This window comes from Haliotis rubra, unplaced genomic scaffold, assembly GCF_003918875.1.
Source record: "Haliotis rubra isolate DU_JTF1 unplaced genomic scaffold, ASM391887v1 Scf136, whole genome shotgun sequence".
NCBI classification, from domain to species: domain Eukaryota; kingdom Metazoa; phylum Mollusca; class Gastropoda; order Lepetellida; family Haliotidae; genus Haliotis; species Haliotis rubra.
Genome location: NW_025765292.1, coordinates 122,522 through 133,594, shown reverse-complemented (window position 1 = coordinate 133,594; position 11,073 = coordinate 122,522). Strand labels below are relative to the sequence as shown.

General features: G+C 42.3%; 1 protein-coding gene across 1 annotated transcript; it reads left to right on the top strand.

Moving 5' to 3' along the window:
* The first annotated feature begins 738 nt into the window (after positions 1-738).
* Positions 739-8,972, top strand: LOC124268087 (cell death abnormality protein 1-like). The gene is made up of 13 exons (XM_046703106.1): positions 739-966; positions 1,466-3,190; positions 3,710-3,803; positions 4,175-4,281; positions 4,428-4,669; positions 4,870-4,957; positions 5,171-5,247; positions 5,855-5,891; positions 6,637-6,734; positions 6,858-6,983; positions 7,534-7,685; positions 8,008-8,143; positions 8,565-8,972. The coding sequence occupies exons 1-13, from the start codon at positions 816-818 to the stop codon at positions 8,640-8,642; spliced, it is 3,111 nt and encodes a 1,036-aa protein (XP_046559062.1). The 5' UTR covers positions 739-815; the 3' UTR covers positions 8,643-8,972.
* Positions 8,973-11,073: the final 2,101 nt, after the last annotated feature.

Here is an 11,073-nt window from a genome sequence, read left to right as displayed (position 1 = left end):
TATTTCATATTGAAAGAAACGTATACAATCGTTTTGTTTAACGGACATCAGACAATAAACACAGAACGAAAATGCAACCAGACTAGTCAATAAAACTATCCACTTAAGAATAGTATTTAAGTCATTCATTTTAAGGAGCACCATGCTTCATGCGTGCTGTTTGAGTGATTTGTTTCATTGATTGTATTGTTTGACTTACTAATGTGTTGAGAAAACGTCACCAACGTGATATAAAAGGAATTCGATGCCACGCCCACTTACAAATGGACCCTTAATGCGTCTTTAATAGTTGTGTTTAAAGAAAGACGTAAACTATGTTATTGTAGAAGCTCATTTTGCCCACATGTCACAGGCTTCTGTAGGTTAGCGTTTCATCGACTACAGGCTGAGGGATTTGTACCTTCAAACATGCGTCACCACAGCTTTCTCGTTCTGACGGTGTGTGGGGTGGCTCTCACTCTATGGACTGGTGAGTGTATGAAGCGGATAGTCGACGTTTATGTTCTATAACTGACGCATGCGCGCCTTTACACATGCCTTTCAGGTATTAATGTTGTCAGTGATTAAATGTATGACATGTTCATGAAATATAACATTGATGTTCAAAATAAATTTTAATCAGTGGATATAGTGCAGACCCTTTCACGAATCATGAACTATCAGTAATATATCAGGTCCAAACGTGAGATTTACTTGTCTGCGATGATTGGCTTCTTGTGTAATTTGTAACATAAAAGTTCAACTTTATATTAGGCTTGATAACATTGAATATCACTGATTTAGCATCTCCCCAATTCACTTATGCCCAGTGTGTCATGCAGTGTCGAGAAATGCACGTCTGTACTTCTATAGTTGCAGGCTCCCCAGAGTGTCAGGATATCAGTCCAGATTATTGTAGAAGTATCTCCTGCGAGCAACCAGGAAGTGAGAAACTGTGCCAGAAAACATGCGGTCTGTGTGCAGAAGGTGAGGGAGAAATGTACACAAGAACTGCTGCTTTAGACAACAGTGTTTCATGGTGACCTGGTTATAGTGTTATGGTTGAATTATATAAACAGTCTTTTAATATGCATCTGATGTTGTTTTGTCTGGTGAAATGAAAACAAGTCATAATCAAAACGAACTTTTATTGTTGTAACTTTTGGTTTTCCCAGTGAGTCACCAAGGCCGGTGATGAAGGGTGTACGATGTTTCCGTAGTCTTTGTTGTATTTCCTTCATTAGTTAGACAACATGCTCTTACGTAGTTTTCGCTGGAACTGTAAAACTCATTTTCAAGTCATAGAGATTTGCAAAAACTCCACAAACACTGTAGGGGAGGAGAGTTTATATGTTCTCATATTGATGGAATGATCTGTGCTACATTCTCAGTATTCCACCGCTTCTTTCAACGTCTTGTTAAATCTGTGTCGGGTTTTTAATAATGGTTATTAAACATGATTAACTATGAAACCTGTTTTCCACAGACTGCGGATCGGGATACTTCAAGGATGGTTCCTCGTGCAGGAAATGCGAGGATGGCGTCGATGTACAGTCAGTCGACTATAGAAGGAAATGTGATGTTCCCTGTAACCATAGCAACACGTGGGGCGCAGACTGTCGAACTCCATGTAGTAAAGGATGTAGGAATCAAACATGTCACCGGTGGAGAGGACACTGTCTCCAAAACTGCAACCCAGGCTACTATGGGTCTACATGTGAATTACATTGTGACGGGTGCAGGTCGTGTGGAGACCGAGGTGATACTTGTGACAATGAGGGGAGGTGTTTGTGTGGCTGCATGAGAGGAAAACGAGGTGACAAATGTGACCAAGACTGTCTACACTGTGAAATGTGTTCAGGAAATAACTGTACATGTCAAGAAGGATTCCGGGGTGCGTTGTGCAGTGAGACCTGCGTGAACTGTAAGAGCTGTAATGTAGCCAACTGTACATGTCAAGAAGGATTCCGGGGTGCGTTGTGCAGTGAGACCTGCATGAACTGTAAGAGCTGTAATGTAGCCAACTGTATATGCAAGACCGGTTTCCATGGAGATGTCTGTACAGTACCCTGCCCCCAGCACTGCTCCCAAAACGTATGTCGTCAGGCAGGAGTGTGTACACGGGGCTGTGACAGGGGGTGGTATGGACCATCGTGTGATATACAATGTGATAACTGTGTGGGAGACCTCTGCTCGTTAAACGGGACATGTACTTCCGGGTGCAAAAGCGGGCGGTATGGTGCCAAGTGTGATGAAGCCTGTGATGCCAGCTGCAAGGACCAACTGTGTTACGGTAACGGAACCTGTGAAAGATGCAAGCCCCGATATTATGGAGACCGTTGCAAGGCCACATGCAGCACTGGCTGTCGTAACCAGACATGTGACCGGACTGGAACTTGTGGATCCTGCAGAGTTGGAAAGTTTGGGGACACGTGTCAGCGACAGTGCAGTTCCAACTGTGTGAATTACACCTGTGAACAAACATCAGGAACGTGTATCAATGGCTGTGCCACAGGCTGGTACGGAGATACATGTGATGTAAACTGTCCCCACCGATGTGCCTCACGGTCCTGCCACAGAGACACCGGGATCTGTCCATCTTGTGTGCAGAGATTCCAAGGCTCCCACTGCAACGTGTCATGTCCACAGTACTGTACGAAATGTGAACAGTATAGCGACAAATGTCTCACTTGTCAACAAAAGCATTTCGGGTACAAGTGTGAAAAACTTTGTTCACCTCGTTGTCAAGGAGGAATATGCCGCCACGATACTGGTATATGTTCACAGGGATGTATTGGAACATTCTACGGCCATTTCTGCAACAATTCCTGCAGCGACCACTGTGTCAACAGAGCCTGTCATACAGGAAGGACCGACGCAGATGCACCCCAGTGTACTGACGGATGTGAAGATGGATGGTGGGGGGACTACTGTGACAACACGTGTCCTCTTCACTGTGTGAAATGTGACAGACATCGTGGCCAGTGTCTGGCGTGTGAAGCCACGAGATACGGCGTGAACTGTAACTTGAGCTGTAACACTGCCTGCCTGAAGTCACGATGTAACCTGACAGGAGACTGTATATACGGGTGTGAGAGCGGGCGTTACGGTAGCATGTGTTCTGAAAGATGTCCCCAGGTGTGCAACACATGTCAACACGATGGTGCCTGTGTTACGTGTGCTGACGGCTGGATGGGAGAACACTGTACTGGTAACGGTTGTCTTCGCATGTAACAGAAATGTGTTGGTTATAACATTAGGCCACAACTCCTCATGTAATCCCTTGTGCAGAATCCTGGTCTGGGTTTGTTCCCAGGGATGGTTGCACACAGCGACTTGGTTTAGCCTGAATATTTGAACGTGCAAAAAAACGAGCCAAACAATTTCATTTCACAATACTCTCAACTTTTATCTGACTTGAGTCTTTTCTCCAACATCAAGGTGTAGCCTAGTGGGTTTACAAAGCGTTCGCTATTCACGCCGAAAATCCGGGTACAAGGTGTGAAGCCCATTTCTGGTGTCCCCGCCGGATATTGCTGGAATATTGCTAAAATCGGCGTGAAACTAAACTCTCTCACTCACTTACTCCAACATCAAGCTGATATTGTATCACCGAAATATTGTTGAAAGTGACATTAAACCAAACTCAACTATTCTGTTACTTGCTGTAATGGAGATCATATGTCTCTGTTACTTCTGAATATCTAATATGTCTCGTTTTCTTTGACAGAATCCAGCAGACCCCTGGCGCAGTTGCTGTGGGTTGTAATTCCATGTCTGCTGATAGCCACTCTCATCGTAATGGCCGTTGTAGTCATGCGGAGGTTAGATGAATTATAGTTATTCCACGGGACAGAAGGAGGGGCATTTCTGTTTTGTGATTGCTGTTCCCGTGAGGATTCCGGGTTGGACTTGGTTCCTAGTAATCTAAACGTAGGCAGGTAGAACTTTGCGAAATAATGGATCGAGTGGTCGGACTCGGTGGCATGGGTGATTGCGTGTTGGTGCACCCCGACAGCGTTGATCTTGGCTAATAATGTCAATAAACTGGTGTGTCTGGTCCAGATTGGGCAGAATGTGACAGGGCACAGTCATGGTGTTAAATGGATGGATGGACGAATGGATGAATGGAATTATTCCATTTATATCCATAAACGTTTATAAATATAATTGACCTATGTTTTACATTGTTTAGAAATAGTCCCAGACATTCAAGGAAAGAAAGGAGACGAGTTCTCGGAGGACCAAACAGTGCCTCTTTAGTATGCATACTGAACCCAACATATGAAGCCTCTACAAACGGTAATATATATTGTGTGTTTGTATTTCTTCAGTCCAACATATTCAAGATTTTATATGTTAAAAAGTGATCAGTTATTGGAGTGAGGTAATGCCCATTATATTTGATAAGTAATAGTAATGAATAGTTTCTTGTGATTCATTTACAGGTTGTACAACCCCTGTGGACTTAGACGCCCTGGATTTGGGCGAGGAAGAAGTAGCGCCCCCTTGTGTTGACGTCAGGATAAGCGATGGGCAATGGTGTCCACATTCACACTCTCTAGCATCCGGTGACGTCACTGACACTGCCCTTATTGACCAAGTGTGGTCAACGGAAGTGATGGTACACAATCTCAGACAATATGTTGAAAACATGAAGAGGGATGGCGGCCTTACTTCCCAGTTTTATGTGAGTGTAATTCTACAGACGAAAACTGCTGTAATTACATAGGAGGATCCCGAAGGATATATGTATATATTAGGGGCACAGTCTTGAGAAAGGGGGCCGCAAACACACAACAACAACAACAAACCACCCCACCCCCCACCCCCATCCGCCTATGTTTATCATCTGTTTGTTATCGGTCCGCTTTTACTTTGTTGTTCCAGAACCTGCCCCGTGGACAGCTAGGCCCCTGTACCCTAGCCGGATTGCCAGAGAATGTCTCCAAGAACAGATACAGAAACATACTACCGTGTAAGTGCCTTCTGTTTTTAACTCTCATTATGCATGTGCGTGTGCGTGTACGTGTGTGTGTGCGCGCGTGTGTGTCTTGCACACATCAGCTGTTATATAAAGACGCCATGTTCATTAAACTGTAACTGTAAAGGTCTCAACAGTATTGTGTATCTGTTACTGGACATGCAACAGGCTGTATGCATCATAACCATTACTCCCTTTGTTATGCAGATGATCACAGCAGAGTAAAACTTTCATGCGCTCCGACTGTACCTGGTTCTGACTTTATCAACGCCAATTTTATAAATGTAAGTTCTCTGTAAGACAAAAAACACCAATGCATAGCTCATCGTCATGAAAACATTACAATGCAATGTGGCAGCCTTACCAACGGTTTAAATGTTGCCGAATCAATATATATATATATTAACTTCATGTCATTTTTAGAAGATATCGATACCTCCTGATAATGGCATATCATAGTAAATATTGTACCGTCAGATATGTAATAGTAATAGTAATAGTCCGCTTATATGGCGCTCATATCCAGGCACATTGCCTGCTCACGGCGCTACGTACATTACTATCACAGGAGGACACTATCGTACTTTCCGATACTTTTTCAACTCCCTGGGGACCATACAGTCATGCTGCCTGTTAGGCGCAATGAACTAAACAGTTACATTGCCAGCACATCCTCACGTGTACCCATTTTACAGCCGGGTGAACTGAGACAATGTGGATCTAAGTATCTTGTCCAAGGATACTACGCAAATGTGTCCACAGCGGGTGCCTCCATCGGGGATCGAACCCGGGCCTTCAGCGTGATAGGCAGACACCGTACCACTGCACTATTGCGCTCAACAAATGGTATTGTATATGACCGTTGCCAAGTAATGTGTTCCGTTGTTTCAGGGATATGGTGAACCGAAAGCATTTGTTGCCACACAAGGTAATACAGATTTCTCATTCGTTTGAAAAAGTCCGTGGCTTCAGATAATATCTACTCACTCTTGTATGAAGAAATGTACACAAATAGTTGGCAGTGTATGTGTACTCCAGCATTATTAGACACAGGTTCTGAATATCTTTATGAGATAATTATGGTTGTTTGGTTGAAAGTTATTCAACGAGTGTTGTGTAACCAAACTAGGTTATTCAAAGATAGTGACGTCAAACTGACAAACTTTCTGTTGCCACCTCGATATTTCACATTAACATTATAAGTCCATTCAAGCTTTATTTTACCAAAACTGTCAACAAAACAAAACATTAGGTTTGTGGATAATCAAAATTATATTTTGGTGATTAGTATTATTTTTCAACTGAATATTTTTAATTGTATATTTTCATCTATTAAGTAGTCGTGACAGAGTTGTCTCCCTTTCGTTTTGTTTACATCCGGCATCGTCTGCTTGATTTGTCATCATGGATCACACTGTTGTCCCGTCCTGTGTGTAATAAATAGATCACAAAACTCGTGGATGTTGAATATGGTAAATGTTCCAACGAGATAATGTTTAAACGTTTTTATTAATTTAATACGCTAGTGAACAAATCGAAACATTTACAAATATCTTGTTGGAATATTTTCCACATTTCCCCGCGAGTTTTGTAATCTCTATTTCATCAATGTGCCACGGTAGTGTACACGTCTACATTGTACTTAACATCTAACCTGCCTTCATATATCACAGGCCCTTACGCAGCTGTGATGGGCGATTTCTGGAGAATGATATGGGAAACTGATGCAAGCAAAGTGATAATGCTGACCAACTTGGTGGAGAACAGAAAGGTTAGTCAGTGGTATGTTTGTTACTGAAAAAATATCCCCCTGCGCTAATCACATCAACTTCAATGACAAATCATCGAATACAGTGTACTATTGGATAATCCTGATAGTAAATGTGTTTTCCAGGCAAAGTGTGAGAAGTACTGGCCCGACTACGGCCAGCCAGGCACCAGCTATGACGATGTCCATGTCCAGTGTATGGCCGAGGATGAGCTGATGGACTACACAGTCAGGACGTTCAATCTACACAGGGTAAGGATAAACTACACAGTCAGGAGGTTCTCTGTACACAGGGTAAGGATGAACTACACAGTCAGGACGTTCCCTGTACACAGGGTAAGGATAAACTTCACAGTCAGGAGGTTCTCTGTACACAGGGTAAGGATAAACTACACAGTCAGGACGTTCTCTGTATACAGGGTAAGGATAAACTACACAGTCTTTACAAAGGTCTTATACATAGATAAACTACCGTAAAGATCAGGAAATGCTGGAATAATACATAAGGATTTGGTACACGGTGTAAATGACGTTCTTACACAGAGGGATAAACTACACAGTCAGGACACCAGGGTGGGATAAACTACAAGTCAGGACTCAGTTTACGTTCTCTGTTAAGGATAAACTTATCTACACAGGGTTTGATGACACTACACAGTCAAGACGTTCTCTGTACACAGAGTAAGGATAAACTCAGTTTTACAAAGATCTTATACTAGTCTTTACAAAGATCTTATACTATTTACAGTGAGAGATTTGTCTGGAACAATAGTCAGTGTTGTCCAACAAGCATTGTTCACAGGATGGACAGCCACCGAGGACGCTGCAGCACTACCACTTCACAGCATGGCCAGACAAGGGTGTTCCACATGAAGTTAGGTCTCTTGTTGAGTTCTACAGGCTTGTCAGCAACTCCCCATCTACAAGCCATGGGCCAAAGGTCGTACACTGCAGGCACGTAGCACTGACTCACATATTAATGTGTGAGGACGTAATCCAGACTTCTGTCAATACCAGACCATTTACCGTTCCCATTAGTAACCCATACGGTCACATAGAAAACTTCTTTTACTGCGGATTCCGGACTGAAATTGATTTAAGAAGACGACTTTACCATGAAATAGCTCCTGTAACTTAACGCTTCAAACACACCAACAGCATATCCTTTGACGAGGAAGAATTTATTTGATTCATGTGCTTTATAGTTTGATAAGATTCATTTGCTATCCAAACTCAGACCGATGGTTTCTTTAAATATTTTGCATGTGTTTTCCAGTGCTGGGATTGGCCGCACAGGAACCTTTATTGCTCTGGACTATTTGGTTGCACAAGCCAAGGAGGAAGGCGTCGTAGATGCCTATGAGTGTATTGTCAAACTCCGGCACCAGCGTATGGATCTTATCCAGACAAAGGTGGGAGCTGATGGAGATTAAATTTTCTGTGAGAGTGATGGTATCATATGTATTGTTTGTAGATTGTAATTTCCAAATGTTTAATTCGAGACTTTTTCTTTTTTCTGTTCCTGGAATGAAAAATATAATACAAAACATAGCCCATTAATAGAGATAAGAACTCCAAGACGAAACCTGCGATCCGAGGGGTGCAAACCTTTTGGCTCATTTCTCTTTTGAAGATGCCCATTAGTCTGCTAGCGTTTGTGTCAGAATTGTAGCGAGGATTCTATGTTGCTCACCACCCCAGTATGTATCAGTCAGTTGTGTGGTGTGATCCTAGTCATCCTCTAGTAGACATACATTTGACCACTTGCAGCATGTAATGGGCCATAGTATATGGGGGTATTCATTTTAAAGGATTATTATTATCTGTTTGTAGGATCAGTACATATTTCTACACGATGCTTTGATTGAGGCCCTTCCTTCGTCTGACAGACCGACAAGAAGAAACCTGTGAATGCAAGGTCCTCAAAACATTTGTATAAACAATCAAACACAGTTGTGTCGAACATACGGGTGTCTCGATACAAAAACGTGTATCCTGTGTATTCATTCTATATTCAGCTTTTTTCGGTTGTATCGAACCTTGGGTAACTGGAAACTTTTCTTAGGTTCCTACAACTTCGCAACAACGGTATTTTGACAGTGTAGTGATGACGACAAAAATGCCTCGTGGATTTCGTTGATATTACAACTTCCAAAATGACATGTAATTTGTTGCGCACTTGCACTGGGTTAATGCCTTAATCTGCTAAGAATGTTCAACACCATCATTACTTTTACAGAAATTGCTAGTAATGTCTGGTTTGTGAGTGTGAGTGTTCCTGTCTCTAAACTCCTACCAGTTTGTGTATCTGAGTATATATGTCCACGTGTTTGTGAGTGTGAGTGTTCCAGTCTCTAAACTCCTACCAGTTTGTGTATCTGAGTATATATGTCCACGTGTTTGTGAGTGTGAGTGTTCCTGTCTCTAAACTCCTACCAGTTTGTGTATCTGAGTATATATGTCCACGTGTTTGTGAGTGTGAGTGTTCCTGTCTCTAAACTCCTACCAGTTTGTGTATCTGAGTATATATGTCCACGTGTTTGTGAGTGTGAGTGTTCCTGTCTCTAAACTCCTACCAGTTTGTGTATCTGAGTATATATGTCCACGTGTTTGTGAGTGTGAGTGTTCCTGTCTCTAAACTCCTACCAGTTTGTGTATCTGAGTATATATGTCCACGTGTTTGTGAGTGTGAGTGTTCCTGTCTCTAAACTCCTACCAGTTTGTGTATCTGAGTATATATGTCCACGTGTTTGTGAGTGTTCCTGTCTCTAAACTCCTACCAGTTTGTGTATCTGAGTATATATGTCCACGTGTTTGTGAGTGTGAGTGTTCCTGTCTCTAAACTCCTACCAGTTTGTGTATCTGAGTATATATGTCCACGTGTTTGTGAGTGTTCCTGTCTCTAAACTCCTACCAGTTTGTGTATCTGAGTATATATGTCCACGTGTTTGTGAGTGTGAGTGTTCCTGTCTCTAAACTCCTACCAGTTTGTGTATCTGAGTATATATGTCCACGTGTTTGTGAGTGTGAGTGTTCCTGTCTCTAAACTCCTACCAGTTTGTGTATCTGAGTATATATGTCCACGTGTTTTTGTGAGTGTGTCTCTAAACTCCTACCAGTTTGTGTATGTGAGTATATATGTCCACGTGTTTGTGTTCCTGTCTCTAAACTCCTACCAGTTTGTGTATCTGAGTATATATGTCCACGTGTTTGTGAGTGTGAGTGTTCCTGTCTCTAAACTCCTACCAGTTTGTGTATCTGAGTATATATGTCCACGTGTTTGTGAGTGTGAGTGTTCCTGTCTCTAAACTCCTACCAGTTTGTGTATCTGAGTATATATGTCCACGTGTTTGTGAGTGTGAGTGTTCCTGTCTCTAAACTCCTACCAGTTTGTGTATCTGAGTATATATGTCCACGTGTTTGTGAGTGTGAGTGTTCCTGTCTCTAAACTCCTACCAGTTTGTGTATCTGAGTATATATGTCCACGTGTTTGTGAGTGTGAGTGTTCCTGTCTCTAAACTCCTACCAGTTTGTGTATCTGAGTATATATGTCCACGTGTTTGTGAGTGTGAGTGTTCCTGTCTCTAAACTCCTACCAGTTTGTGTATCTGAGTATATATGTCCACGTGTTTGTGAGTGTGAGTGTTCCTGTCTCTAAACTCCTACCAGTTTGTGTATCTGAGTATATATGTCCACGTGTTTGTGTGTGTGAGTGTTCCTGTCTCTAAACTCCTACCAGTTTGTGTATCTGAGTATATATGTCCACGTGTTTGTGAGTGTGAGTGTTCCTGTCTCTAAACTCCTACCAGTTTGTGTATCTGAGTATATATGTCCACGTGTTTGTGAGTGTGAGTGTTCCTGTCTCTAAACTCCTACCAGTTTGTGTATCTGAGTATATATGTCCACGTGTTTGTGAGTGTGAGTGTTCCTGTCTCTAAACTCCTACCAGTTTGTGTATCTGAGTATATATGTCCACGTGTTTGTGAGTGTGAGTGTTCCTGTCTCTAAACTCCTACCAGTTTGTGTATCTGAGTATATATGTCCACGTGTGTTGAGTGTGAGTGTTCCTGTCTCTAAACTCCTACCAGTTTGTGTATCTGAGTATATATGTCCACGTGTTTTTGGGTGTGAGTGTTCCTGTCTCTAAACTCCTACCAGTTTGTGTATCTGAGTATATATGTCCACGTGTTTGTGAGTGTGAGTGTTCCTGTCTCTAAACTCCTACCAGTTTGTGTATCTGAGTATATATGTCCACGTGTTTGTGAGTGTGAGTGTTCCTGTCTCTAAACTCCTACCAGTTTGTGTATCTGAGTATATATGTCCACGTGTTTGTGAGTGTGAG